Source organism: Brassica rapa, chromosome A08, assembly GCF_000309985.2.
Source record: "Brassica rapa cultivar Chiifu-401-42 chromosome A08, CAAS_Brap_v3.01, whole genome shotgun sequence".
Taxonomy (NCBI): domain Eukaryota; kingdom Viridiplantae; phylum Streptophyta; class Magnoliopsida; order Brassicales; family Brassicaceae; genus Brassica; species Brassica rapa.
The window spans coordinates 499,197-526,431 of NC_024802.2; the positions used below are offsets into that span (position 1 = coordinate 499,197).

Sequence of the window (27,235 nt, forward strand, 5' to 3'; positions counted from 1 at the left end):
CTCTAGGCAGATTCAACAAGTTATTAAATCAATAATAAGAAGGCTGAGAAAAGAGATTTTGATTAGATTAGCTTCAAAAGCAAAACATTCAGGAAAAACACAAATGCGTCGTAGTTGTTGTTGACCTGAAGAGAAGACATCTGAAAATGTAATGAAAGAAACAAAACAGATTCTTGTGCGTTCTCTTCTCCCTTCTATCCTTCACCAAAATCTTGGATGTTTTTTACTCTGAATCGCTCTCCATGCTCCCCATTGCCTTCAATCCTCTTGGTCGCTTCATAAGAACATGAGATTATCAATCACATCATCTTTGCATCCACAAATAAACTAAGTCTTCTAACATACTTAATTGCAGAAAGAGACAAGATCAGATACCTTCTTTGAAGTCTTCTTCTCTCTTACTTCATACCTCTCTTTGCAAAGATCTGATAACCAAGTACCTGGACTCACCAGCTACATAAAAAACATTATAACATACTCATGAGATTTGCATCACAATGAGACTATTAAAAAAAAACAAGTGATGAAGGGGACTCACAAGCAAAGTCTTCTGAACCAATTTGGCTCGTTTCTTGGGTCTTTGAGGAAGCTTACACCCTTTCATAGCCAAGAAATCTTCTTCCTTCTCTTTATTTGACAAAGTTATAAACAACTTTGGCCACACATGCTTCTTGGTCTCCTTCACAGGTTCCTTTATAATCTTCCCACTCTCATCTACACCCATTGAACCCCTCGTTGTGTAGTACCTATCTTCCTTCTCAGGCGACGCCACAAACGATCTCCTCACGTTACCAGGAGACTCTACAACCCTATCACCCAAGAGACAAAACATAAAAAAACTAAAGAAACAAATCACTCAAAAAGAGAGAACACAAGCACTGAATCAAACTTTACTTGTTTGGACGGTTAAGATGACGAGAAGGGGAGCCTCTCTCAGAAGAGACAGCACGAGAAATGAGTTTGCGCTTATTAGACAAACAATCAGATGACTTGCGGCTTTGATCTTTCTTCACTTTCATGCATCTAACTCTTTTTCTCTCCCCCCATTGCAACACAAAATCTGCATCAGTGGTTCCATTTCCTCTTTGTCCCTTCACTTCTTCCATTACACAATACTTTAAGAACCTTACACAAAACCAAACAAAGAGACATACTCACACATTAAAACATTCTTCCAGACAATAGACAACAACAAAAAAGATCACAACTAGGAACAATAAGAAAGTTCCAGCCTTTCTATAAGATTAAATGCACACCAGAGATAAAGAAGACTAATCTGAACTAATCAGTACAAAACAAAAGACTCACTAACCTCAAGATCTGCAACTTAAACTCAGCGGCTTTAGCTTCCACAATACCAGAATCACTCTACAAAGCAGAAATAACCAAAACAGTATAATAAAATTAGGATCTATTCTTCAAATTATAGGTTCTATAAATGGAATTAAAGAGTATTAACAGCAGAAGAAGGATCCATTTTTCAAATTTATAAAACTCAAATCAACCATTATAAATACAGAGAAAATTGCATAGAGAACACTTACAAGAGTGAAGCTTCATGAAACCAAAGACAGGAAATAGAGAGAAATAAAATTAAAGTTTTGATCCTTTTTTTTTTCTCAGAAGATTAGATTCAAACTCCACCAAGGAAGAGTGTAGATTTAACACTGTCTTCTATTTTGCTCTCTACAGGTCTTGTTCTCTATCTTCTTTACACACAGGAAAAGAAACTGCTTAACCTCTCTTGTACGCTCACTCACCTTTTTGGCTATTTTGCTCATCTTAATTGTTTAGCCGTCGGATATGAAACGTACGGTGAGATGGATTTCTAGAAGTTAAAAAGACTTTAGCCTGTTTTGTTATGGATAGTAGCAAATGAAATCATGACACGTATGTAATTTTGACGGGAACACGTTTCACGTTAAGACAGTCAAGATTTCGAACCACGCGCTAATTCTAAATCCCTTTAATATTTCCATAGCAGTGGTATTCACGTGCCAAAGCTACGCCTGGGGTTATATTGAACCCTTTTCAAAAATGAAAAATTATTCAAACTTGGGCTAAGGCTAAGATAGGCCTTCCCCAGATCTCTCTCTCTCTGGCCTCTAATATCCATTTCATTAACATTTTATATTCTTCTATTTCATATTCACACATTTATATGTTAATGTATGTTTTTTCTTCATTACTACCATATTAGTTTTCTAGTCTGTACACTGTAAGAAGTGGTTATCGCACCGGCAGTGGCGGTGACTATGAGATGGCGACTACGGTAAAAGTGATTACGGATAAAACAAATGTTGTGAATCCAAAAAACAGTCATCTTTCAAACTAAGATTATTATGACTACGATGCTGGTTATGCTATGACTGCAATGATTGGAGAAAAAAAATAATGTTATGCAAGAAGATAAACAGAGTAAATAGAATTGTACCATTTTTGGTATAGTTCATATTAATGAAATTTTAAAATGGTTTAGATGGAGGTAATGTTTACTCCAAAATCAATCCAATTTTTTTTATAAACTAAACCAAAAACACTAATCACTAAACTCTAAAAAGTAATATAAACCCTAATCAAAATATCAAAATAAACTCAAATATTAAAATATACAAATATAATAGTAACCAACAAATATCTTAGTACATATTGTTCAAATTTTGAAATGTCTATGATTAGAAGAAAGGAGGCAAGCACTCCACCATTAACCGAAATCTTCCATTAACTAAACCAAAACACTAATCACTAGACCCTAAAAGAAAATATAAACTCTAACCCAAATATCAAATATGCACATAGTACATATTCATAGTACATAATATGAAGTATTATTAAAATAGAATAGTAACAAACGAAATATCATAGTATATATTAATGTTCAAATTTTTAAATATCTATGGTTGCAAGGAATGAGGTAACGCTTATCCCAAATTCAACCCAAACCTTCAATAAACTAAATCAAAAACACTAATCACTAAACTCTAAAAGAAAATATAAACCCTAATCAAAATATGCACATAGTACATAATATGAAGCATTATTAAAATAAACTAGTAACAAACAAAATAACATAGTACATAATATTCAAATAACATAGTACAATCGGGAACTTACATGACAAACAAGGACGCATCGACCGTAATGATGCCGCAGTCTGTAGATTTCAGAAGCGGAGACGACATATGTAGCTAAGATTATGGATTTGTAGGTGGAGGTGGTTGTGGTGGATATGATGATAGTGGCTCAATGATAAATGTGATTATGAATGAGGAGATAATGATTATGAAAAAAAAATATTGATTATAGAAGAAAATATGGTGATTAAGGAGAAGATGAATACAAAACATAGTGTGGAGTTTGTGATGATCATTTTGTAACGGTTGCGGATGGAAAGTGGTGGAAATAGAAAAAGAGTGGTGGTAGTTGATAATAATAATAAAAAGAAAAAAAAAGAAGAATATATTTTTATTTTTCATTAACCGAAAACGAGGAACAATATAGTATATATCATAGAAATAATAGAAGTATTTTTTTTGTTAAATATTTAATTATAATTTATTCTGTAGCTATACTAATTTCCCAAATTTTTATATAATCTAAAACTGACAAATTTGTATATCCTTCACATATTTCAATTGTCAGTGTCTAAATTTTTAAAGATTCTTAGTAAAGAAAAATTTCAGCACGGACCTATTTTGTTAGAAGACTTCTGTTGGGATTTTAAAAATACTAAAATACAAAATAATTAAATATTTTAATTTTCAAACAGGTATTTGTTTACATTCTGTCAGCCACAATTATTTATACTAGGGTTAAACCCGCCCTACGGGCGGGTACACAAATATACAAATAATTTAAATATATTTAAAATGTTCAATTCATTTTTAGCTAAACATTAATTTACTTTTTATATATTTATCATGTTAAACTTGTCTATCTATTTTACAAATCATAAATTTAATTAACTCTTAAAATTAGGGCTGTTCAATATGGTAAAACCGAACCGTACCGAACCGAACCGAAATAGACAATATGGTTTGGTTTTGATATATACCATATAAACCGAATGGATATAATTTTATAAAAACCGTAGGATTTGGATATGCTTTGGTATATAACCGATTAAACCGAATAAACCGAACAAAAACCGATTAAAAGTAGAAACATGTAAATATGTATCTATTTATAACAATACATGAAAATCTATTTGTTATATAAGTTAAATTTGTGTTAATAACTATTACCATAATTTTATAGTAATAAAAAACTTTAATTTGTAAAACACTTGAACTATAACTAAATAACAATACATCGCAATTCAGACATCTTATTTTCTAAGTCTTTTTTTGATCTTTTTGATTTATTTTAGTCTTCACTAAATTAATATGAAGATTATAAATTTGATGGAAAATTTTCAATTGAAAAAGCATGACTTTAATGAACACTAAATATGGAAGAGTGGAAAAACTTTTCTTTCATGTTTCTGTTTTGTTTCATATTTTTATTTTCAAAATTTCAAGCTTTGATTTTAGTTATAGATTTGATTATTTTATTTGATGGTATAAGCATTTTTACTTTTTTGTTCATTTATTTAAACATGTAATATATTTTTAATAAATGACTGTGTTGACAATATGACTAAAATTCATATAATATGATCTCAAACAAAATAATTATGTTTTTTGGTATAAAACCGAATACACCAAAAACCGACGGTATATAAACCGAACCGAACCGAAGTAAATATGGATTTAGAATGGTAATTATATTTTACTAACCAAAATACCGAAAACCGAAAATAACCGAACCGAAACCGAACCGATATCCGGATTGAACACCCCTACTTAAAATCATAAAATAGATTTTTTGTTTAAGTTTGTTATAATTTAGCTTATAACGATATGTCACCTCAATTATTTTTAACAAAACAACATCTTTTTTTTTCTGAACAACAACAAAAAAACATCTAACAAATAGTTGTAGACTTAATCTAAATCGAATGTTAAATTTTCTAAGTTGCTCTCATTTTTATATACAGTCACACACAAAAAGTATTATCGTAAACTAAGTTTGTCATCATCTACCTTTATTGTGGAAAATCATCATCTGTCGACTTAAAAGAACCGTTTCTTATGTGTTTGCCTCTTAAAAGTTTCCGACAAACAATAATGTTTTTTTTTATTTTAATATATATGAAGATGTTTAGTTATTATGTATTGTATATTTTATATTTACTTATTCGTATATACAAAATAAGAAACAATAATGTTTACCTTGTTTTCTAAATTAGCACATCTCATTTAATTTTCGATGATCCTAGACTGCTTTTGTTACAATGAAACAATAATGTGATAAAGACCAAACGAATATTATTAAAATTAATCACATTTTTTGACCGAGCTACGATTCATTAAAATAAAAGCAAGTTTACCCACCACAAAAAATTGTCAAGTTTAGAGATAAGAGAGTTGATTTTGCCACTGCATCAACCTCTTTATTACATAATATAGGGATGCTATGGAAAGAGCAAGCTTTAAAGAAGCTGCTGAAATGGTCAATATCAAAGAGAATGCCATTACTCTCCTTGATGAGTGTAGCTTGGAGAAAATTAGACAACATGGATGTCTTAAAATCGAAGAAAAAAATATGAACAATAGTTTGTCATTTACTTGTGCAATAAGTTGATCATGCTAACCGTTATCCGTATATACCTATAGATATTATATATTAAAATTTGTATAACTTTATATATAATTTGATAGTAAATGTGACGATAACGTTTTACAATAATACAATGTTTTCTAAATTAAATTCTTATCCTAAAAAATGTGTAAATAAGAATTATGATGTTAATATCTGAATGATGAAAATCAACTGATAAAATCTACACTATTATTTATGAAGTGATTTTGCTTATTTGTCATGTTCTCCATGATTTTAGATAATTTTGCTTATTTTTTTTATTTTTTTTTGTCATCAACAAACAGACTCATATAGATTCTGCGAACCAATACGGTAACTCCGCATCCATGTGAACGACGAAAGACGATTGTTTTCTGGCACATCGTGCTAGACTATCCACCTTTTGTTTTTCTTGTCCGGGGTACATGAATGATCTCTGAGCTAGTAAAACATGTCTTCAGTAGCTTTATGTCGTGCAGATAACTCTCAAACGCCGGCCATTCCTCTGGTTCCGAAACCATCTTCACCAATTGAGAACAATTCGTAGCAAAAATAACTTGAAACTGATGTAAATTCTTCATACATTCCATTGCCCATATCAATGCTTCCATCTCTGCATGAAGAGGTGAAATACATGCCCTAGAATTTCTTGCACCCATCAATCCCTGAAAGCCCTCGAGTATGCTATACCATCCTTGACCTGAATAAGGTTCTTCATTTTTCCAGGAACCCTAATTTTGCTTATTTGTCATGTTTTATTAGGTTTTAACTAAATTATTGATTTATTATCTGTTATTAGCTGAGTCATTAATATATTAATTTAAAAATATCCTTAATGAATCTTGTATATAATTAAAACGAATGTTAATAATATTAAATTTCTGTGTTATATTTTAAAAAAATAAACAATATCTTCACTGAATTTTATATATTATTAAAAATGAATTTTATTTTAATAGTATAAATTTTATATGTTATATGTTACATTAAATAATTGATTATAAAATAATATAATAGAATTATAAAAAATAAGATTATTTTTATCTATATTGTGTTGCTATCTGAAAACAATATTTTATTATAAACTTTAAAAATTTAAGATAAAAACAATTAATAATAATATTACTCAAGCAAAAAAATCATATAAAAAAATTTTCTAAACTATTTCTAAGATATGAGTGTTTTTAAAAAAAATAACACAATAGTAAGTATATATTTTGATAAAAAATATTTGACATATATAAATACTTTGATGTTTGATTTAACTATTTAAAACAATAAATAATAACTTATTATGTTGGTTTTAGATTAATAAAACATAAGCTAATAAGTATCCATAAGAAGTTTATGCCCGTATGTGCGGGCAAAATACCTAGTAAATCTTTATTAGTAAAGAAGAGTAAGCCAAACCGATGGTTACGTTTTTATACATGCAATAAAAACATAAATTATAAAAGAAAAGTAAAACATATTTATGGATATTAATTATGAAGTAATCGAATTATTAAGTAATCGATTGAAGTTAAACTTGTGATCACTCTAAAGTCTAATGCCATTGTGCTCACTCTAATTATTAATTATTAAATTATAAAAGGAAAATATATTTATGGATATTAATTATTAAGTAGTGCCATTGTGATCACTCTAATTAAATGGATGGTATATATTTTACATTCAGAAATTTCTTACTCACCTTTGTGAATAGTAACATATTTTGTTATTATTAGTGGTTGTGATAATGCTTATTAAGACGTCGGCTGCTATTCCGGATGAGTTTTAGTTTTGATTTACTTGCATGAGAAGTAAGGAAGAATATGTGTTTTAATTTTGTAACCATATATGAGAGTGAATAAAATAACATTAGAGAGGATGAGTTTAACATTTTCACCGAAGCAACATATAAACTATCCCTCCACAGCTTTAAAGTGATTTGTTGTCGTTCACGCATGATGTTATGTGTCATTCTTTTTTTTTTGGCTTAATGTTATGTGTCATTCTTGCACTCCTAATGTTTTGTTTTCAATATATCTCGTGGAATGTTGTTATTATGTAGATTTAATGAACCATATGTAACTTGTTTGAGATGTTAATGATGGTATCAGGAAGTGTGGTGTCGCAGGAATAAATTATTCATTTAGATAATAATGCTTTCCATGTGCAGACGATTTGAAGTGAAGTGTGGTGCTTATTTCTTAACAAATAGAGCTAAAGAAATAGATGTGCTGACGATTTGAAGTCATATGACTTTGTAGTGATTTGAAATTAAATTAAAAACTATAAGGCGTTGTGAGTGTAAGCCGGTAAGGTAAACTGGATAAGGCCAGTCTGGGTGGAAGTGCAAATTTATTAACTTGCAAATGTCTGAGCGGTGCAAATTTAGAAAATATAGAGCAACAAAACATAATCTATAAAAGACTTGAAGTGCTCTGACTTCGTTGAACTTGGAAATAAAATAAAAAAGCTAATGCAACGGACAGTCCACATGTCTTGCAACTTCAGCTCCCTTTGTTCTTCTAAATTACTTATTGTGTTGTTTCTTTCCAGAGGACTCAGCTTTCTTCTCTTGTCATCATCGCTTCTGTTCCTATAAAGACAATGCTTTAATTAGATAACAACTTGCTTTTGAAATCGAACATATCAGACGAACAAAAGATCATAGAATGAGAGAACCACACAAAAATCCATTTTTAGAATGAGAGTTCAGAAGCCTGAAGTTTATAAAAAGTGACTCTTGGCTACCAAAAAAGTTTTGCAGAGAAGGTGAAAAAAGAAAAATCAATCAATTGAGCAGACTCTTGGAAAGGAAAACACTTCGGAAGAGATTTTTCAGTGAGTAAACGCCTCCTTGTCAACCGAGAGTAACCGAGTAGTCAGTCATCTTGAACGGGTCGATCAATTATTTCAAGGTGAAGTGAGAGCTATCATCCTCATCTCAACTCCATCTCCTCACATAGCCACGTATCTAAACACAGATAAACAGCAGAAAATTATATTTTTGGCATCAAAAACACATATGGATTCAAACACTAAATTTCTCTCAAACAGAGCTACAAAACAATGTTGCGCTTGTGGTTAAACACAAACAATCCAAGACCTAAACTTTCTATGTTAAATAGACAAAACAATAAGCCTTACAGACAATCAAGCAATATTCAGGACATCAAGGATACACTTTCATTTCGTAGACGAACTAAAACTTCATAATCCATAATCCAATATCAAATTTCAATTTCAGATTCAAATCATAAGAAGAAGAAGAAGAGAGTGACCATGATGACCGAGATCCCGAGAGGAGGAATGAGAGGTACAGAATCAGAGATCTCCACGACTCCTTCGTGCTTAGGGCTGATTCGAACCGATGAGGACTCTCCGTTCATCGCAGTTTCTTGTGTTGCAGCGAGAAGCCACTAAAGAAGAAAGATTGATTAGTTAGCCATTCACACAATAAAATTAACTTTGGTGTTATCACGGATTGAGAGGATGATATTCAAGGAAAGAGGGCTTACCTTTTATAGGTGCATAGAGACCAACTTGCAGAGGGATAAGATGCATCAATCTCAGATCATGCTCAGACGCGGATTGATGGTATTAAGAGGTTTGTTAAAGCGATGAATTAATAACCTCTAACGTTTCGAAGAATTAGAAAGGAACGTGTAAAGACGCAACCGAAGCTTCTTACAGATAGGCCGAAAACAATATATGATTGGCCCACAAACAATGTCCAATTCGATGATCCAATATTCGGTGGTGATGTGGAGAGATGAAGCTATATGATTGGCTAGAATTTATAGTCCTACGTGGACAGGCTAAATGGGGTTTATATTTGGCTTTTAGTATAGGTTAGATTGTAATAGTATCTTAACAATTGGTGAATTTGTTTCTCTAAACCCTCATAAGAAGCATCGAAAAGGAGGCAAACAAAGATTTATAACCAGATTTCTGGAGAAAGTAACTAGATTTGAATCCCACCAACGGTCCATTGCATTTCAAAGTAAAAAATGTTCTAACTTGGAACCAGTGCCGTGCGAAGGTTATTAGAGGTCTAGGGTAAAAATAATTTATTTTATATCAAATATGCATATTATTTTTTTAATACGAACCAGAAAATAAATTGTTTTCTTATCTTATATTTTAAAATTATTTTTAGGAAAAATTAATCTTATAAAAATTAATAGCAAAAGTTATATTTTGGTTACAACTGAAAATTGTATATACAAACTAAAATTATATGTAGGAAAATATTTTCGACATTAAAAATAAAAAATATACAATATATAAAATTAATATTCATAACAACTAAACATAAATGATCATATTATTGAAAAGTATTAAGAGATAATTATAATTTTTTTTATCATATTATCATTATATGATTTATGAATATGGAAGCCCCAAAATGTACTAATGTGAGAGGAGATATGGGGCCAATGCCCTAAGATTGATAAGGTGAACACGGTTCTGCTTGGAACGATGTGTTGGTCAATCATCAGAAAAGTTTTCACTTCTTATTTTAAGAATTAACATATGAATATTTGAATCTCACTGATCAAAAAAAAAATGAATATTTGAATCTCACTTTTTTTTTGGGTGTAAATATTAAAGAATCTCACTTTTTCTTGCGGCCTTGTTTAAAAAACTCCTTAAACTATTTTCTGATTTTTTTTTTTTTTTTAACAGGAGGTTCAAAGGTGACCCGTAATCCGCACGTGGTTTCCGTTTGCCCAAAGGCCCGTAATCCGCACATGGTTTCCGATTGCCAACCATCTAATCCCCCTGGCCCGGAACCAGCCGGCACTAATACCCATTACCCAAGGACCCAGTACCAACGCCGCGATAACTTTAAACTTGGGGAGGACGTAAAGCATTCCGTGGCCACAGGGGGTATTCGAACCCGGGTCCGTATTGGTGTGTTAACTACCTCAAGACCACTAGCCCACCACCCTGTGGTTAACTATTTTCTGATTTAAAACTTCAACCGTTAGTGATAACTCATTAAGGAGAATATGCATAATTAATGAAATTGAAAACAGTCACAGAAAAATAAAAGAGATATAATAACTCGTTTTAATTTCGAAAGGCTACAAAAATTAAAACGGCGGCAAAGACTTCGTCTGTTATGGTAAACAAAGACAGTCCAGCCTTGAGCAAACGACTATGCATAGTTGTTTGTTTGGTATGTTTAAGTTTTTCCAGCTAGCTATTTATCATTCTTCCTCTTTGGTCAGTTTGATTTTTTTTTCTTCAATGAATATACTATTTGTAATACAATACTCAATGATCAGAGACAAAAATAAAATAAACAAAATAAACAGACAAAATATTAATTCTTTTTTTTTGTAGTGGGGTTGCTGGTCATTTTCACAGTTTGGTGGGAAAGTTGATACAAGCCTTCCCTAATTTCAAGAAAACACTTAAAACGGCTACCTGAACCTTTAATGAAATTAAAGACATTACAAAGTGATTCTTGAAGAAGTATTCCCCAAAATATGTATTACTTCCTCTGTTTTTTTTTTGTTTTTTTTACAGTACTTCCTCTGTTTCTTAATATTACATATTCTATTTTTTTCACACATTTTAATACAACACATTAAATTTGCATAATTTTTTATGTTTATCTTTGTTCCATAATTTTAAGCCAATAAAAATTCAGTAAGTGCAATTAAGTTTTTTGAAATTTACAATTAGTTAATAAAATATGTCTTGAAAATATAAAAAATAGATCTTTTTAAAATAATTTTTTTCCTAGAATATGTAATATTAAGAAACATAGGGAGTACTATCGATGAAGATTATTCTACAGCAAACATGCTCGTATAATTTAAAATAAAAATGGGTTTGTGTGACAATAAAATATTTACTTTTACAATTTCTAGAAATTGTAAACCTCTAGTATTATAAATGTAACTTTGATTTTCTTAGTTTTCTTAAAGCAACATTTATTAGAAAAAAGAAAAAAAAACAAATTAATGAAACTTGTTTCTTTTGAACTCTACTCATGTGAATGAACACACAAATTTATTATTAGTAAAACGAATTAAAGTAAAAGTATTGTTAAATACAATTGTGAGGTTGGAAAGAAAAAAGGATAGTGGGTGAGAAAGAGTGTGGTTTGGCCGTTTGGGCCAAGAGACAGCCAATTTGCCAGCTGTGAAAGTCTCATTCAATTGTTGTATAAATAGACAATACCATCCCCACAAACTATTATCATCATAACACAACAACAATACTCACACAAGAAAAACAAAATCTCTCTTATAAATTCGTGTTCTTCTTCAAACATCAAACATAAGCCATGGCAATGAAGATGATGGTCGTTTTCATGGTCGTTGCAGTGGCTTTCTCAGCTGTAGGACAAGCAGCTGCCGCCACCGTAGAAGCTCCCGCTCCAAGTCCAACTTCGGATGCTGCCATGTTCGTACCAGCATTGTTTGCATCCGTTGTTGCTTTGGCATCTGGTCTTCTCTTTTGAGCTAAAAACACACATTTATCATTCTTTTTTTGGTTCATTATTTTTATTGTTTTTGTTAATGAGTTTGTGTGTGATTTGATTATATTGTTATAGAGTGTTGTATTATTCTCAATGTAACCATCTGTTTCTATCTGCTTGTATGTATCAAAATTCTTCAGACTGTTTTATGGACTCGTTTATCTTACTATATGTCCACAAATCCATCGTAACTTGTTAATTGAAGTTACAAAATATCAAATTCATTGATTTGGATTTACACAAAAGATCAATAAGACAGAAGGGATACTTTGGAATTGTCTAAGAGCCTGTGGAACCATTCATGCGATGAGCTGTATTTGGAAGAATGTGTGGAGGCACTAGGATGCGACATCATTATCATTACCATGGTGTTACGGTGCCTTAAGGCAACATGAGTTTCCATGTGACTCACCACCGAAAGAAAGCTAAAGATGACCCCACAATAAATGATAATCACTTGAATAAACTAGACAAACTTTATTTGCAATAAAAAAGGACATGTAATATGTGAAGCAATCTCCCTTGAGATTTAAGTGTTTAAAACATACATAGGAACCCAAAACAAACCACCCACTCGCTAATCTCTACTTTCTTTTCGCGTATAGTAGATTAACCTCCACTCTCTATATACATAATAGACTAACCTTAAAGGGATAAAGATTGGGTATGTGGGATGTTCCAGACAAGAAAGCCATGTGATGCATAGAAGGGACCATACTGTAGCATTTAAGTTCTCATTACCTTTACATGGACACAGAAAACAAACGTCTTTGTAACTGGCCGCCGCTAACATTGTCCAAATAAGCTCTCTATATCAGTTTCGTTTATGTCCTGATAATCATAAAGTTCAATGATTAAAGATAGACACTGATTAACTGCTTTACGAAGCAAGATTTAAAACAGAAGCAGCTACGTACAATATAATCTAGAGGTCTCTTATTAAGAGAGACTCGAGAGTCTTGAGAACCTAGACTGTTGTCACAATCTTCTGCTGTACAACTTGCACAACAGTCTGGACCCATTAAGTCTCTTACTGAACAACTTGACGCAAACTCCACTTTAACCATATGATTGCAATCAGATAAGGCAGATATCAGAAGAACAAAAAAACCTCAATACTCAAAATTAAATCACTTTAACCAAAGTTTTCTGCAGCTAAAGCTTTCAGTAAGCAAAAACCATTGTAACTTCAAAGAGTATTGGGAAACAACAATTTTAATCAATCAGACATAGAAGCAGACAGATTCCTCCAAGAGTCAGGCACGCACTGGCCACAATCCGCGAGAACATTCACCAATGAACCAGCCAGACCAGACACATCCTCCTCTTCTGTTACAAAGCTGTGTAGCACACCACGAACACTGTCTCTAGCCATACTTGTCAGTATCTCAACGTATGTTTGGAACGATGGAACAAAATCTGGAAGTAGAACGGTTTCAAAGTTATTCATTCCGGTTGAATCAAACTGTTCAATATCAATCAAGTATGCCAACTGTCCTCCCCTACCGAAACCATAAAGAGGACAAACTGTAAGAACAACAAGGAGCTAATGGTCTTTTATAAATAATACACCAAAAGTTGAGAGAAGCTCCCTTTACCTCTTTGTGATTGCTGGGATAATTGTAGGCTCACTGTTGGCTATTACAACAGAGAGACCCTTGAGCTTAAGTAGAGCTGTCAACTTTCTGAAACTTTCCTCCTTTGCAACAATGTTTATTCCCCTTGAAGATGTTGTTGAATCCAGAACCTCTGAGAACTGACAAAATATCAAACGTGTGCTTTTTGGTTTCAGTGGACAGTTCCTAAGTAAAGTATATGACAGCCAAATAAAAAATGCAACAAATTGATGGATGACAATGTGTTTACTGCTGCTCAAAATACAAGGCTTATCTCGCTAACGTAAATAGAGAAGTCTAAACTTGAGCAAACGTTGTTTATAGATTAAAAAAAATAATGTACCAAATAGCGTACCTTTTGCAGCTTTTTTTTCTCTGAGGCGCAGACATTTACAGTCTGGATAATACAAGAGGCTTGGCTGGCTACAGAATCACTGAGGGAAAGTCTGTTAACTGATCTCCCCAAAAGACTTTGGACGGCTGGAATATAGGAAGCACTAAAACTGTCGTTGAAAACTATTGATCGGTGCTCGCTGGAAATGGCCTGCTTAATGGATTTCACCGCATCTAGATAACCACTGGCGCAAAGTGAACCTAGTTCATCAATGACCTGTGTAGATATGAGATTTCAATTAGCAGTGTGTTGGAAAAAAACTCTTGTATGCAGGATGAAGAGCTCCATAGCCATGCTACATGGAGTTAGAGAGAGACTGATCGATCCCATAAGCATAAGATATTTAGAACCTATAAAAAAACTGCAACGAAACTGAAGCAGTATAGCTAAACAGGAAACATGAGCATACCAGCAACGAAACCCCCGATATATCAACTCCCTTGAGGGCAACAATCTCCAAAAGTCTCTCAGGTGTGGAAACTAGAAATTCAGGTTCTAAGCTTTTTAATCTACAGCTCAAAAAAAAAAACAGCTTGTCAGAATTAGAGGGAAAAAAAAAGATCCTTCTCCACGTAGCAAACTAGCAACAGCCTGTAATCTGTGTAAAACGAGAAAGAGAAATATAATGGATTGGTAAGATGTACCCAGAAATCTGATGATCTAGCTCGGCTCCATTGTGTAAGCTCACTGCATGAACTCCAAGACGTTTCAGTGCCTTGCAAACCGATCGAACCTAAGCATCATGACAATAAACAAAAGGTCCATAAGAATGTTGCTAAATAAAAACAGCTGACAGTCACAAGTGGTGCTAACCTGAGCGGCTTTGGACTGAGACGGTACGAGATACAAGAGAAAAGGGCTGTTGCTCAGTGGATTCTCCTCGTCTTTCTCCCGTGTAGAAATAGCATCAGTGGCAGTTGAAACGATCCATGCGATTTGTTCGAGGGTGGAAGATGTTCCACTAGTCTCAACAACATCTTTACCAGAATGAAAAGATTTCCAGAACTCAATCCCCCAAGTGCTAGTGAAGAGGGGCTTCTCAAGCTGATGAAAGGAGCTCTCTATATCGCTCAGGCACAACATCAGAAACTTAGGTGGACCGCCAATGGACACTCGAGATGGTTTCTTCTTGGCTTGTCTAAGAGATTTATTCACTGAAAGAGCATCTCTAGTCTTGGCCTTAGCCTTTTTCTTTTTCTTTTTAGCAATGTCCACTTTGCCCAGCTTTTCATTGAAGGGGTCTTCAGGTGTAGGAAGGCTAAAACACATTCCCTATTATTCAATAGAAACATTCCCAAATTCATCAAACACAGACTCAATATCAACAAACAGATTATTTGATCTATAAACTTCCATTTTTCATTTCAACGCTCGTAGAGAGATGATTGTACCCTATGATTCAAAAGAAACATTCCTAAATTCATCAAACAAACATTGAAATTCAACAAACACATTCCCAAATTCATCGCATACATACTAAGATTCACTATGCACACTCCCTAAGATTCAACAGCAGCCTACTCAAATTCAGTCAACACACTTGATTCTTCTAATAAACTTCCATTTTTCGATTTCAAAGCTCTCGTAGATGATTAGACCTGACACATGCTGCGTTTGCCAGTCTGGCGGCGCTTCTTGGCGGCGATGATTGCGGCGATGCGAGTGGATACGGTGGCGGAATCGTTCTTGCGATTCATCTTCTTACGGTTGGATTTGTTCTTCTTCCTCGCCAAAGCATCGTCGCCTTTCGCCATTACTGCTGCTCTCTCAGGCGGCCGTTTTGCTCCTTTCTCGGGTTTTAGGTTTAAAATCCCCTTTTTTATATATCTTATTTTAAAAAAATAAAATAAAAAATCACAACTTTAGAAGCGGCCCATGTATTGCGAACCCTAAACCCCCTACTAAAGAGTTTAGATTGTGAATTACACTTTCTTTAGCCCTCGTCGTCATTAAAAGGAAACACTATAATTTTCTAGCCATTTGTTTAAAAAATATATTATACTATTTAATAATTAATTTATACTACTATTTTTCTACGAGGCTTTAGATTGTAATAAAATTCAGATAGCATTTATTTCATATGATTCAAAAGATGTTTGCGTGATTTCACATTTAATTATTTTCCATAAAAGAATATTTACGCATATATGGTGATGATTGGTTCAACCGTGGCTCTAAAATTTAGTTGTAAAAGTTTTTTTTTTGATGAAATGTTAAATTTATTGATCATAGTAAAATAACGTATTTACAAGATTCACATGACTAAAGAATAAAAATAATAACTAGAGCTTTAAGTAATATGAGCTCCAAACCATCTACAAAGCAGATTCCTCAACTTCGGCTTCAGGAAGTATCTAGTGGATGAGATGCGGTTTCACATTGCCTTGTCGACTATACGAGCTAACTGATCTACCGGTTTTGCAGTGTTATTGTGCCTCTTGTCGTTTCTCTCCTTCCAAATATAATAGATGGTAATCTGAAGAACCATTCTCGGCAATATAAACGTTATCCGATCAATGGTACCAGTCTGAAGGCGCGATATAGTGATGCCCCAATCCGGATCAGGCTCAGCCCCAAACAGATTTCCTACAACCTTGAGCCACAGTGTGTAGGTATAAAGGCATGCAAAAAAGAGGTGGTCTCTAGTCTCATCTGGCTCACCACAAGACACCCTTGCGGACTACCCCACTTGCTAGTGCGATGACCTGTAGAGAGCCTATCACGGAAAGCTAACCACGTGATAAACGCGTAACGGGGTACACATTGCGGAAACCAAACCAGCTTACTCCATGGCACTTTGCCCTTGCGACTTCGTATCTGTTGCCAAACTTCAGCGGAGATAAAACGATCACCATAAGAGTCAGGTCCGAGTTTCCATTTCACTCCATCAGCTTCATGATTCAACGTTATGGGAGTCGATTTGATTTCCTGTACAAGAGCAGCAATTTGATTATAGTTGTAAAAGTTTAGCGGTAGGTAAATTTATTGTAACTGTAAATTATAGGCTGTATCTGTAAATTATAGGTTGTAGCTATTTTAAAATAAAATATGTAAAATCTGTGATGTATATATAAAATAATTAATTTTTTATCAATAATTTATATTAATATTTTTTTTATAAATTATCAAAGTTTACTGTTATTTGAAATGTGATATGCAATATATATGTTATTTAAAATATTTCAATAATTTTTACAACACGAAAAATTAAATTAAATATTTATAGATAATTTTAATTATGATTATCTAATTTATTTGATATTATATAAGTTTTTTTATTTTATAGATTTTACAGCGTATAAAAGAAAGCTTTAGGTTCTTAACCTAAAATACATTAAAAAAAAATTGCTTTAGTTTTTTTTTGCCCAATTTTTTTTACTGTAACTTTATAAATAAAGCTAAAGCATGATTGATTGGTAAAAATTTATAGAAATTTGATGGAGCCTTTAACTATTAAAATAAAGCTACAACATGATTAGTAAATTTTAGTGATTTAAAAGTAAATAAATCTAAAATAAGGAGATAAAACCCAACCAATCATCCTATATTTTACCAATCATGTAAAGATTTCTATACTATTTTTTTTCCAATATGTTTCGTGGTTATTTGCAATTTATTTATATACTATTTTTAGAAATCTTTACATGCGTCAGCGGAGATTATTCTAAATTTTGCGTAAAATATCAAATTAACAAAAAATTAAAATAAATAATAAACTTCAATTTTCTTACGTTTCACTATACCATATAATACGTTTTAGGATTTATTTGTGAAATGATCAAAAAATAAAGGGAAAATAATTTTGTAGTAAGAGGATTAAAAAAGATAGAAAAAGAAAAGAGAAGAAAGGGTGAAGTTTTGTTAGTTAGTTAGTGAATTATAATTTTTTTTTGGGTTTTTTGGCCTAATTTCCCTACATTTTATGGTTTTGGCTAAAAATATACATTTTATGGGAGAATTTTTTTTTCTCAAAAGTTGATTAAAAAATATTCTCTCAAATGTAAAAAAACTACAAAATATTTGAAACTTGGTTCTAAGAAAGCATATTCATTACGTAGATGACATCATTGTAGTAAAATAAAGTTCCTACAAAAATACTGATCATCAAAACACATGAAGCCAAGATTGGACACTACATACATCTCATCTTTTCAGATCATCATAACCTTGTCTTAGGATAAGGAAGAAAAAAAAAGAGAGACAACCATAAAGACTAAAGAGGACTATTAACAGAGTGAAGAATCAATCACTGGCTTGGTGAACTGTCTTCCTATTGCTCCCCACGTGGGCTGCGGCTTCTCGCTGGTGGTACAGGTGTGTTGCTCCTTCTTCTCTTAGATCTCCTACTCCTGTTTCTGCTCGCTGGTATAGGTGTTGCTCCTTCTTCTCCTAAGACTCGTACTCTTGTTTCTCCTCGGGCTACGGCTAATACTTCTTCTGCGTGGGCTACGGCTAATGCTTCTTCTGGGGCTACGGCTTATGCTGCGGCTCTTACTTGTGGCTGGACTTGCACTGCGACCCCTTGAGCCATTGCTGGCGGGTGAGCGTGAGTAGGACCTCCTCCTCCTATCATATCCTTCTTTCCTGCGACTATAGAGAAATAGTGAGCATTGAATAGTTACTCGAGTGGAGAGGTTTATTTTGTCCACACAGATGTGTTGTAGTGGAGTTCAGACATAAACCTTGAGTGACGTCTTCTATAAGGAGAAGGAGAACGAGAAGACATAGGCGAGCGAGAGGGGTAAGGAGGGGAACTACGCCATCTATCCCGAAACCTAATGCTCCCACAAACACAAAAAGAATGTTAAAAGACTTAAAATTCAATTGATAAACATAAAAGTTCAAAAAAGAAAGAGAAAAGCTCCAGAAGCACCTTCCATCACCACCCTGCTTTGCTCTCATTTCAGTCGGTGTCTTCCTGTTATTTTCAGCAAACTCAACAGCCATCTTACGGCCAAGAAGAACGTAACCATCCATGTGATCTTTTGCTTCAGCAGCATCAGCAGGATCCTCAAATTGAACGAAGCCAAACCTTCTCGGATATCTACATTTAAAGATACAAAATGAGACCACGAAGGTGTAACCACTTTACAACACAAGCCTCTGTTGAGGAACAATTAGCAATATGACATCCCCTGCAACAGACAATATATCACAGGATAAACATGAAAATAAGTAAGCACTTGCCTGCTAAAATTCGCAAGTTTCAGTATAAAGAATTGACTTCTTCAAGACTTTGATTCATCTTCAAATTTTGAATACAAAACCAAACTTCACTTGCACTCTTCAATACCATATAGAACATCTCCAAAAGGACTCTAATTACTTCGTTTGATGTCTTCCAATTCTTTAGATTCACTGTTAAACCTCAACAACTTCAATTAACATATCATAACTGAATCCTTCTCCTTAAGCAACTAGAAAAGTACTAATTCCAAATTGACTAATCCACGCTCTTTTTTTTTACTTTATGCTCTAATAAACGCATATTAGAAGATTCTGGCAAGGCCTTAGTAAGTAAAAATAAAGCGTATAATGATGTCATGTCTACGAAACATGCTCTCACCCCGTACGATGATCCGTTGGCAAGTGAATGTCCTTGAGAGGACCGAACTGTTTAAATGACTTCCTGAGATCTCCTTCCCTGAAGAAGTGAAGTAGAATTTGCTAAAAAAGGATACAGATTGGAAGCATATTCACCAATAACAAAGAGCTATGACATTCATGAATATTAAAGTAGATACACTAAAGAGTAAGTAATGAAGAGTTCACCAAAACCAAACAAAGTTATCAACTTTCTCAAAGTCTTCTTCACAGTACATAAACGAGAATGTCAGGCCTAGATATGAGGTGTATCCAAACAACTAGTAGAAAAATCAAGTCATGTTACCTGCAATCACGGCTTAGTTGGCGAACAAAAAGACTGGTACGGAGGTCCCTGCTACGAGCTCTATATCGGCCTCCTCCTCTAGGGCTTGGGCTTGGGCTTCGACCTCGCCTTCCATGACCTCTAGGTGGTGATTGTGATGGTGATGGGATGTAGCTCCTTCCCCTCATTGCAGTACCTCTCTATCAGTCAAGAGAACACAAAAGCAAGAGCCTTAGGCAAGACCATTCAATCTGGTTTGGAATCACCAAAGATACTTCCGAAACATAAAACTAAACGAATCTTTGAAACTTAAGAACTAGGCCTTCTTCATGAATCTTGCAACCTAACTACGTTCATGATACTCTACAAAAGTCATATTTGTTCCAAATGAAAAAAAAAAAAAAATTAAAAGAGATCCTTGAAAAACAGCTTCGAAAGGCGACAACTTTCGATTCGATCCTTGAATAATCGATCGAGATTACCGTCTTTACTACAATCTACCGTCAAAGGAAGAGCCGAGGGGAAGAATATTAACTTACCGGAGGACGGAGGTCGGTGGTGACGACGAACGGCACGGCGAAGCTTTGCTCTATGGATTGGAGAAGATTGGGATTAAATCGTCTAAAGTCCCCTTTTGATCAATACGGGCGGGCTATTAGGGCATATATAGTGGGTTATTATTTTACATTTTAACCCCCAGAATCTCTTAAAATACTGTTTTGTGCCTACAATTACCTATTTTACACAATGTCCCCCCTTAAAAGATCTAATTTTGGGTTGTTTACGGTTCATAAATGTTATTATTATCCATATTTTGAGGAGGAAACCAATTATATAAATAGCATATTGGTGTTTTTATTCAACTAGTGAGAAATTATTTGGGTCAGAAAATAAAACCTTGAAACTATAGGCGTTAATAGTAAATAATAAAAGAGTACTGCGTCCTACTCTATAAAGATTCATCAAGTCTCTGCCAACCTCTGATCAGAGCATTAAGGTTCAGTTTCTGTAACCTGAGTTTCGGTTTCTCTAGAAGCAAAACATCACACTCATCTTTGAATCAATCAAAGAAATAAATAACAATTAACAAGAACACACACGCAGTCTGCATGTTTTTCATAGGCACTCGGTTCGGTTCGGTTAAATGTGCAGGCAGCTAATAAAATTTTGAACGAAAGACACTGCCTCTATCAGAAGTTTCACTGCCTCTCGAATACTATTTTTTTTAGGAAGCTTCTATGTGCCGTGCTGCGTCTCTCTTCTACCGTGAGAGTTGCAATTCTAATGGCGACGGAGTCGATTTCTCTTAACCCTTTATCTTTCCCGAGGTTAACGAAGAACCCATCAAATCAATTTCGTAAAAGGAGAAACCTTTCCTGTCGAATTCGTCGTTCTCAATCCGGTGCAATCTGCTCGAAGACATCTGATTATCAAGGTAACATCATCTCTCCTATTCAAATTCACTATCTTTCCCCTCTCAATCGATCAGTAGAATGTTCAAAGATGTTACTTTTGGTTCTGTTTCCACTCTTAAATCGAAAGGTTTGGTGGTTTTAGATTACCAGAGCTATGCAAGACCTTTGCGTCTCTTACCAGCAGAAGAAGTGAAAGTTTCTACTGCAAACCCATCCTTAACTGTTACCGAATCTCGCTCTCTTTATAAGGTGAAGCTCCAGACAAGTAACTTGTTCGGTTCAGGGATCAGCGACATGAATGCTAGAGTTCTTTTATGCTTGATAGACGACAAGGGCGATTCGCTTTTACAGACAATACCTGCAACTTTGTCAAGCAATGATGAAAGCTTCAAGTTTCAGAGAGGCTCCGTTGATGAGTTCACGTTTCTAGGGCCGGAACTCGGCAAGATCAGAGCTGTTTGGATCAGTCTTGAGTCTGGTCAGCTTCTTTTCACTTGGAAGTTGTTTTAGTTGGCTTTCACAGATGAGTCATTTGCTGTTCTGTTTTCATGTTTTAGGACAATGGAGAGTTGGAGGAGTGAGCTTGTGGGTGGTTAAAGGACATGTTCTCGGAGAGACCAATGTAGAAGAAGCCTACTGTTACCGATATGATTTTGAAGTCGATGAGATCTTGCTTGGAGAGAGCAGTGACCTGTCAATGGTGGAACTCAGACCTACACGTATCACTGAACTCGCTGACTCTGATCAAATCTCTTCATCTTCAGCTCCTAATCTTGACCTTACAGCCGTTGGAGTCTCGAACGAGGAAAGCATGGAAGAATATGAAAACTTGAAACTCTCTCTGCTTCTCTATGATGCAGTTCTCATCCTTCTCGGAAGTTCTCTCGTTTCCTTCTCTCTAGGTGAAAACTCCGCCGTTGCTTTCTTCTTTGGTGGTACAGTTGGGTTTCTCTACTTGCTGCTCCTACAGAGATCAGTAGATGAACTCCAAGTACCAGCAACTTCTTCCTCATCCGAAAACACCAATCAAATCTTCAGGGGAGGACTCAAGATTCCTGTTTTGAGTCTCGCATTGGCCATAGGATTGTCGGTTTTAGCAGTCAGAGGTTACAATCCCACTGCCTTTGCGGTTACTCCAAGAGAGATTGTGGTGGGGACTTTGGGGTTTCTTGTGTGCAAAGTAGCCGTTGTTTTGGCTGCGTTTAAGCCCTTGAAGGATGGGTCTTGACACTTTCAAGAGAGACAATGGGTGATCTTCTCTTCTCTTCCTGGGAATCTCTCACTTGAATGTTTAAAGCCTGAAAATAGATGTACATAACTTTATATACAGAAGATATATGTAAATAATGTGTATCTTACATACATCAAATGAAAATTTGAAATACTGTATGCGTATGTGCACTTTAGTCTTTAGTAGTTAATGTGAATCTTACATACATCATATGAAATTGATACTGTATGTGTATGTATTACTCTTTAGTAGTCCATATGTATCTTACTACATGATACATCATATGAAAATGATGTGATGTATGTGTATATCTGTACTTTAGTCTTCAGTAATCCATGTACTAATAATCATAGCCAGTGACAGTTTGATTCTTACACAATTCTATCTATTATGACTTTAGCCTAATGTTTTGTGATTTTTGTTTTAGAAGAATGTATATTATCGAGGACAAAGGAAACTGTATGTATGGCATACCAAATCAGTTTGTTTTCTTAAGGGTTAAGTGAGATGTCACTGTCAAAGAATTAGTTAGGCAAGGCATGACTATGATTAAAAAGTGACCTTAGGGGGAGAAATTATATCATGGGTAAGGTTTTTTCTCAATATAAGATCGACACATTTATTTATCATAACTACTAACTACCATTATGTTTATGAAATATTGTCAAAATGTACTTTTAATCATTTGTATAAAACATATAATCAAAGTGGTGTTGAAAAATCATCTCTTATTAAGTCATAACTCTCTTGCCAGTTGCCATCATTGGTCCATTGACATGCATTCTTGTGTGCTTGAACTCATCATTTTATTTCTTTCTATTTGTATAATTTTTCATTTATTTGTTAAGCTGCCTCAAAGTAACCTCAATCATAAATCACTCCTTAAATAACATAATGATGTTTCTGTTCTACGTAAAGTTTGGTTTAGCTATATGTGAATAACAATGCCAGTTTTGGTAGGTTAACCATACTAGCATTTATATTAGCTGTATTGTACTTGGTATGACTTTTCTGTATGTATGATAAATGATATCTTGTTTGTATGCTTGTGAGTCTATTTGCATGCATATAACGTATGGTCTCAAATACTCAAAAGAGTCTTTCATATATACTTTTTTAAAAAAATATTTCATATGATGTTTGGCTCTTATCTCTTTGTACCTTCTTGAAAATGAGCAACATTTTGATAAACACCCTATACACCTCAATTATTAGAAATTTTTAATTAATATGGATAGATAATCGACATATAGTTTTGTATTTATTCTACATATAATATTTGAAAATTATGGTGTTTGTATTCAAAATATTCATGAGTGTCCCATTCCCATATGACAAAATCGCCCCCTTCCTTTAAATAGTTTTTGATGAAGTGGTTGAACAATTGCCGTATAATTTAATGTATTTTAATAAAATTTAATACAAAAGGTCGGTAGATGCAATGTAGTCCAAACATACCATTCGTAAGGCATCAAATAGCGTAATTTGTTGTCCAAACCTTTATATTTAAATACACCTGACAGATTCCAACTTTTTTCTTAATGCAACGGTTTTAACTTGTACATTTTTAACCTTTTTACTAGAATTGTACATACTTGACTAGTATACGAATAGGGTAAACTATAATTTCTAATTAAAATTTCAACTTTTTTTTGCTGACTTACTGATAAATAAACCTTTCTTTACGTTTGGAAATCCTGAGTGGAAAATGTGTTAGAATTTAATGTTGAACCTTACACATGGTTGACTAAAACCCAACAAACCTTACACCTTTGTTGACTATTAATTCACTGGCTATAATATTTTGAAAGGTCTATAATAGAATATTTAATCATGCATTCATTCATTCAATAAACTCTAGATTCTTTCTGTAATTACCAAAAACACTAAAAAACCTCTAAGACTAATACTAGTAATATAGCATTAATCAATACTATTAAATACCTACGCTTTACTTATGTTTCCTGAGAATTGTTAAAAAGCATCAAGAGAGAGAGAGGGAAGGAGAGAGAGACCCACCAGTCCCATTTTCCCGTGTAGAGAGAAAGAGCGAAGTGGAAGGTAAAGCTCACGTTTTGCTTCTTCTCAGCCGCACCTTCTTCCTCCCCTCCCATGTACTGTGAGAGATTTGACCGTTAGGGCTCTCATCGGATTCTTCGATCGGCCTCAAAGTTCGCAACTTTTCGAAGATCTGTGTCTCTTATGAGCTTCGTCTTCTGAAGAAGATGGATCTATCTTCTCAACGCCAATCCCCAAATGGGTCCAGAGGCTTTCGCCTCCAAGCTCCATTGGTAAGCTCTTCCCTTCACCAAGAATCACTAACTATCCTAGTTTCCATTTCGGGAAAGCTCTGCACTTGCTCTTGACTTTGTTCAATTTCTTTCCTTTTTTAGAAACCCTAGTTCAATTTGCGATAAAAACGCTTCCTTTTGGAGAAAGTTTGCTCCTTTACTTGATATCTGAAAAAAATTGGAATCTTTTTTCAGGTGGACTCTGTTTCTTGCTACTGCAGAGTAGACTCAGGTCTCAAGACCGTTGTGGAAGCGAGAAAGTTCGTCCCTGGCTCAAAGCTCTGTATCCAACCCGACATCAACCCCAACGCTCACCGCCGCAGCAAGAACTCTAAGCGTGAGAGGACGAGAATCCAACCTCCGCTTCTCCCCGGCCTCCCTGACGACCTAGCCGTCGCTTGCCTCATCCGTGTCCCTCGCTCAGACCATAGGAAACTCAGGCTCGTCTGCAAGAGATGGTACAGGCTTGCTTCCGGCAACTTCTTCTACTCTCAGAGGAAGTTGCTCAGGATGTCTGAAGAATGGGTTTATGTCTTTAAACGTGACCGTGATGGGAAGATCTCTTGGAACACGTTTGATCCCGTCTCTCAGCATCCTCAGCCGCTTCCGCCTGTTCCTAGAGAGTATTCAGAAGCTGTTGGGTTTGGTTGTGCTGTGTTGAGCGGGTGTCATCTTTACTTGTTTGGAGGTAAGGATCCGTTGAGAGGATCAATGAGGAGGGTGATCTTCTATAACGCTAGAACGAACAAGTGGCATAGAGCACCTGATATGCTCAGGAAGAGACACTTTTTTGGCTGTTGTGTTATAAACAACTGCTTGTATGTAGCGGGTGGGGAGTGTGAAGGGATTCAGAGGACGCTACGGTCGGCTGAGGTTTATGATCCGAACAAGAACAGGTGGAGTTTCGTTGCTGATATGAGCACAGCGATGGTGCCTCTTATCGGTGTGGTTTATGACAAGAAGTGGTTTCTCAAGGGTCTTGGGTCTCACCAGCAGGTCATGAGTGAGGCTTATGACCCTGAGAGTAACTCGTGGAGCCCGGTTAGTGATGGAATGGTTACCGGTTGGAGAAACCCGTGTACTTCTCTGAACGGTCGTCTCTATGGATTGGATTGTAGGGATGGATGCAAGCTCAGGGTGTTTGATGAAACTACTGATTCATGGAACAAGTTTATGGACAGTAAAGTTCACTTGGGGAACTCGAAGGCTCTTGAAGCTGCGGCTCTTGTTCCGTTGAACAATAAGCTTTGTATAATCAGGAACAACATGAGCATGAGTCTGGTTGATGTCTCGAATCCTGATAAGAACAATCCTAGGGTGTGGGAGAACATTGCGGTGAAAGGGCAGTCAAAGGGCATTCTCAGTAATATATGGTCGAGTATTGCAGGGAGAGCTGTGAAAAGTCATATTGTGCATTGTCAAGTGCTTCAAGCATGACATTAAAGAAAACTCAACAATTGAGCCAGAGAGTTTAGAAGAAACCAACCACATTGAGCTTCCAAGAAGAGAAGACGAATGCTCAATAAGTGTTATACAAGAGCTCATGTCTGGTCTTAACAGTCATACAAGAGCTGAGAGAGAGTAAGAATAGACATGGCCATCTCTTCTGGTGTTGTTAATCTTTGTTAGTATTTATAGGAAGGTGGTATTTAAATGGTGTTTTAGCAATTGTTATAGCTTTTTTTGTTTGTTTACATTTTGTATTCTGTGGATTTGTAAATCTCAAGACTTTTCTCTCAAAGTTCATCTGGAAAGAATAACATGATCTGTATCTGAACGGAGAAAACTGATAGTATAGTTTACCAAAGAAAAAAGCTCCCTGATAGTATATGTGGAAAGTTGAATTTTATTTTTAAAGCATACAATAACAAATCTAAATCTAAGTCAATTTCATATCTAAATATTTTCATTATGTGTGAAAGTGTTTTGGAGTTGGTGGTTTAATCAGATACTAGATTTTGATCCGCGCTTTGAAAGCGCGGGATTTGTTTTCTGTTAAGTTAACATATCAAAACATGTTTATTTCGATTGTATTAGGAAATAAAATTGTAAGATGTGTAATTATGTTTCGAGATTCATAGTTGACAAAACTGTTCATATATTTGACTTAAAGACTGGTGTAACCGCAACGGGTTATGGTTGCGGTTGGACGGATGGTTGCGGTTTTACGTGATATTCAGGAACTTTATACGATTGGTACTACGGTTAGAACTTGGTGCTTTTAACAATATTTACATTTTATATAATTAT

The 27,235-nt window shown here is 34.6% G+C and overlaps 6 protein-coding genes and 2 long non-coding RNA genes across 16 annotated transcripts; 4 read left to right on the forward strand and 4 right to left on the reverse strand.

Annotated features, from left to right (window-relative positions):
- Positions 1 to 39: 39 nt before the first annotated feature.
- Positions 40 to 1,794, reverse strand: LOC103832591. Of its 6 annotated transcripts, none has more exons than XM_033276888.1 (6): positions 1,545 to 1,793; positions 1,313 to 1,368; positions 895 to 1,115; positions 539 to 809; positions 376 to 453; positions 40 to 274 (listed from the first exon to the last, which is right to left on the reverse strand). In XM_033276888.1, the coding sequence occupies exons 3-6, from the start codon at positions 1,104 to 1,106 to the stop codon at positions 224 to 226; spliced, it is 612 nt and encodes a 203-aa protein (XP_033132779.1). In that variant the 5' UTR covers positions 1,107 to 1,115; positions 1,313 to 1,368; positions 1,545 to 1,793; the 3' UTR covers positions 40 to 223. The 6 variants fall into 6 exon arrangements, 5 of the variants coding, with proteins under 5 accessions (XP_033132779.1, XP_009106882.2, XP_009106883.2 ...); XM_009108634.3 differs by having other exon boundaries at positions 895 to 1,125; XR_004450139.1 differs by having other exon boundaries at positions 42 to 259; positions 321 to 440; positions 895 to 1,125; positions 1,545 to 1,794.
- Positions 1,795 to 6,625: 4,831 nt separating this feature from the next.
- LOC117127091 lies at positions 6,626 to 27,193 on the forward strand. The gene is made up of 3 exons (XR_004449834.1): positions 6,626 to 6,640; positions 7,433 to 7,434; positions 26,934 to 27,193. It is a non-coding gene; the product is annotated as an uncharacterized LOC117127091 (long non-coding RNA).
- LOC103832592 lies at positions 7,657 to 9,157 on the reverse strand. The gene is made up of 2 exons (XR_004449835.1): positions 8,952 to 9,157; positions 7,657 to 8,644 (listed from the first exon to the last, which is right to left on the reverse strand). It is a non-coding gene; the product is annotated as an uncharacterized LOC103832592 (long non-coding RNA).
- LOC103832593 (arabinogalactan protein 21) lies at positions 11,867 to 12,338 on the forward strand. Its single transcript, XM_009108636.3, has one exon. It carries the CDS (start codon positions 11,975 to 11,977, stop codon positions 12,149 to 12,151), a length of 177 nt encoding a protein of 58 aa, XP_009106884.1. The 5' UTR covers positions 11,867 to 11,974; the 3' UTR covers positions 12,152 to 12,338.
- Positions 13,263 to 16,031, reverse strand: LOC103832594 (ATP-dependent RNA helicase DBP3). The gene is made up of 7 exons (XM_009108637.3): positions 15,778 to 16,031; positions 14,993 to 15,451; positions 14,824 to 14,912; positions 14,589 to 14,688; positions 14,141 to 14,395; positions 13,768 to 13,925; positions 13,263 to 13,671 (listed from the first exon to the last, which is right to left on the reverse strand). Exons 1-7 carry the CDS (start codon positions 15,931 to 15,933, stop codon positions 13,389 to 13,391), a joined length of 1,500 nt encoding a protein of 499 aa, XP_009106885.1. The 5' UTR covers positions 15,934 to 16,031; the 3' UTR covers positions 13,263 to 13,388.
- Positions 18,214 to 20,747, reverse strand: LOC103832595 (serine/arginine-rich SC35-like splicing factor SCL33). 3 transcript variants are annotated; one of them, XM_033276336.1, is made up of 6 exons: positions 20,588 to 20,747; positions 20,070 to 20,248; positions 19,746 to 19,823; positions 19,053 to 19,223; positions 18,862 to 18,954; positions 18,214 to 18,763 (listed from the first exon to the last, which is right to left on the reverse strand). In XM_033276336.1, the coding sequence occupies exons 2-6, from the start codon at positions 20,234 to 20,236 to the stop codon at positions 18,523 to 18,525; spliced, it is 750 nt and encodes a 249-aa protein (XP_033132227.1). In that variant the 5' UTR covers positions 20,237 to 20,248; positions 20,588 to 20,747; the 3' UTR covers positions 18,214 to 18,522. The 3 variants fall into 3 exon arrangements, with proteins under 3 accessions (XP_033132227.1, XP_009106886.1, XP_033132228.1); XM_009108638.2 differs by having other exon boundaries at positions 18,230 to 18,769; positions 20,588 to 20,743; XM_033276337.1 differs by lacking the exon at positions 19,746 to 19,823 and having other exon boundaries at positions 18,230 to 18,769; positions 20,588 to 20,743.
- On the forward strand, positions 21,237 to 22,904 carry LOC103832596. 2 transcript variants are annotated; one of them, XM_009108641.3, is made up of 3 exons: positions 21,237 to 21,483; positions 21,606 to 21,941; positions 22,021 to 22,884. In XM_009108641.3, exons 1-3 carry the CDS (start codon positions 21,333 to 21,335, stop codon positions 22,689 to 22,691), a joined length of 1,158 nt encoding a protein of 385 aa, XP_009106889.1. In that variant the 5' UTR covers positions 21,237 to 21,332; the 3' UTR covers positions 22,692 to 22,884. The 2 variants fall into 2 exon arrangements, with proteins under 2 accessions (XP_009106889.1, XP_009106888.1); XM_009108640.3 differs by having other exon boundaries at positions 21,286 to 21,483; positions 21,591 to 21,941; positions 22,021 to 22,904.
- Positions 24,545 to 26,771, forward strand: LOC103832597 (F-box/kelch-repeat protein At1g55270). Its single transcript, XM_009108642.3, has 2 exons — positions 24,545 to 24,985; positions 25,181 to 26,771. The coding sequence occupies exons 1-2, from the start codon at positions 24,920 to 24,922 to the stop codon at positions 26,420 to 26,422; spliced, it is 1,308 nt and encodes a 435-aa protein (XP_009106890.2). The 5' UTR covers positions 24,545 to 24,919; the 3' UTR covers positions 26,423 to 26,771.
- Positions 27,194 to 27,235: the final 42 nt, after the last annotated feature.

Coding starts and splice junctions, on each gene's coding strand:
- LOC103832591 (XM_033276888.1), bottom strand. CDS start 1,106: ATGGAAGAAGTGAAGGGACAAAGAGGAAATGGAACCACTGATGCAGAT. Junction 454..538: donor TGGTTCAGAAGACTTTGCTT/GTGAGTCCCCTT, acceptor TTTTTTATGTAG/CTGGTGAGTCCAGGTACTTG. Junction 275..375: donor AGAAGAAGACTTCAAAGAAG/GTATCTGATCTT, acceptor GTTCTTATGAAG/CGACCAAGAGGATTGAAGGC.
- LOC103832593 (XM_009108636.3), top strand. CDS start 11,975: ATGGCAATGAAGATGATGGTCGTTTTCATGGTCGTTGCAGTGGCTTTC.
- LOC103832594 (XM_009108637.3), bottom strand. CDS start 15,933: ATGGCGAAAGGCGACGATGCTTTGGCGAGGAAGAAGAACAAATCCAAC. Junction 14,396..14,588: donor TATCGGGGGTTTCGTTGCTG/GTATGCTCATGT, acceptor ATATCTACACAG/GTCATTGATGAACTAGGTTC. Junction 13,672..13,767: donor ATCCCAGCAATCACAAAGAG/GTAAAGGGAGCT, acceptor TGGTTTCGGTAG/GGGAGGACAGTTGGCATACT.
- LOC103832595 (XM_009108638.2), bottom strand. CDS start 20,236: ATGAGGGGAAGGAGCTACATCCCATCACCATCACAATCACCACCTAGA. Junction 19,824..20,069: donor CAACTAAGCCGTGATTGCAG/GTAACATGACTT, acceptor TCACTTCTTCAG/GGAAGGAGATCTCAGGAAGT. Junction 19,224..19,745: donor CCAACGGATCATCGTACGGG/GTGAGAGCATGT, acceptor CTTTAAATGTAG/ATATCCGAGAAGGTTTGGCT.
- LOC103832596 (XM_009108640.3), top strand. CDS start 21,333: ATGGCGACGGAGTCGATTTCTCTTAACCCTTTATCTTTCCCGAGGTTA. Junction 21,484..21,590: donor GAAGACATCTGATTATCAAG/GTAACATCATCT, acceptor TTAAATCGAAAG/GTTTGGTGGTTTTAGATTAC. Junction 21,942..22,020: donor TTGGATCAGTCTTGAGTCTG/GTCAGCTTCTTT, acceptor TTCATGTTTTAG/GACAATGGAGAGTTGGAGGA.
- LOC103832597 (XM_009108642.3), top strand. CDS start 24,920: ATGGATCTATCTTCTCAACGCCAATCCCCAAATGGGTCCAGAGGCTTT. Junction 24,986..25,180: donor TTCGCCTCCAAGCTCCATTG/GTAAGCTCTTCC, acceptor ATCTTTTTTCAG/GTGGACTCTGTTTCTTGCTA.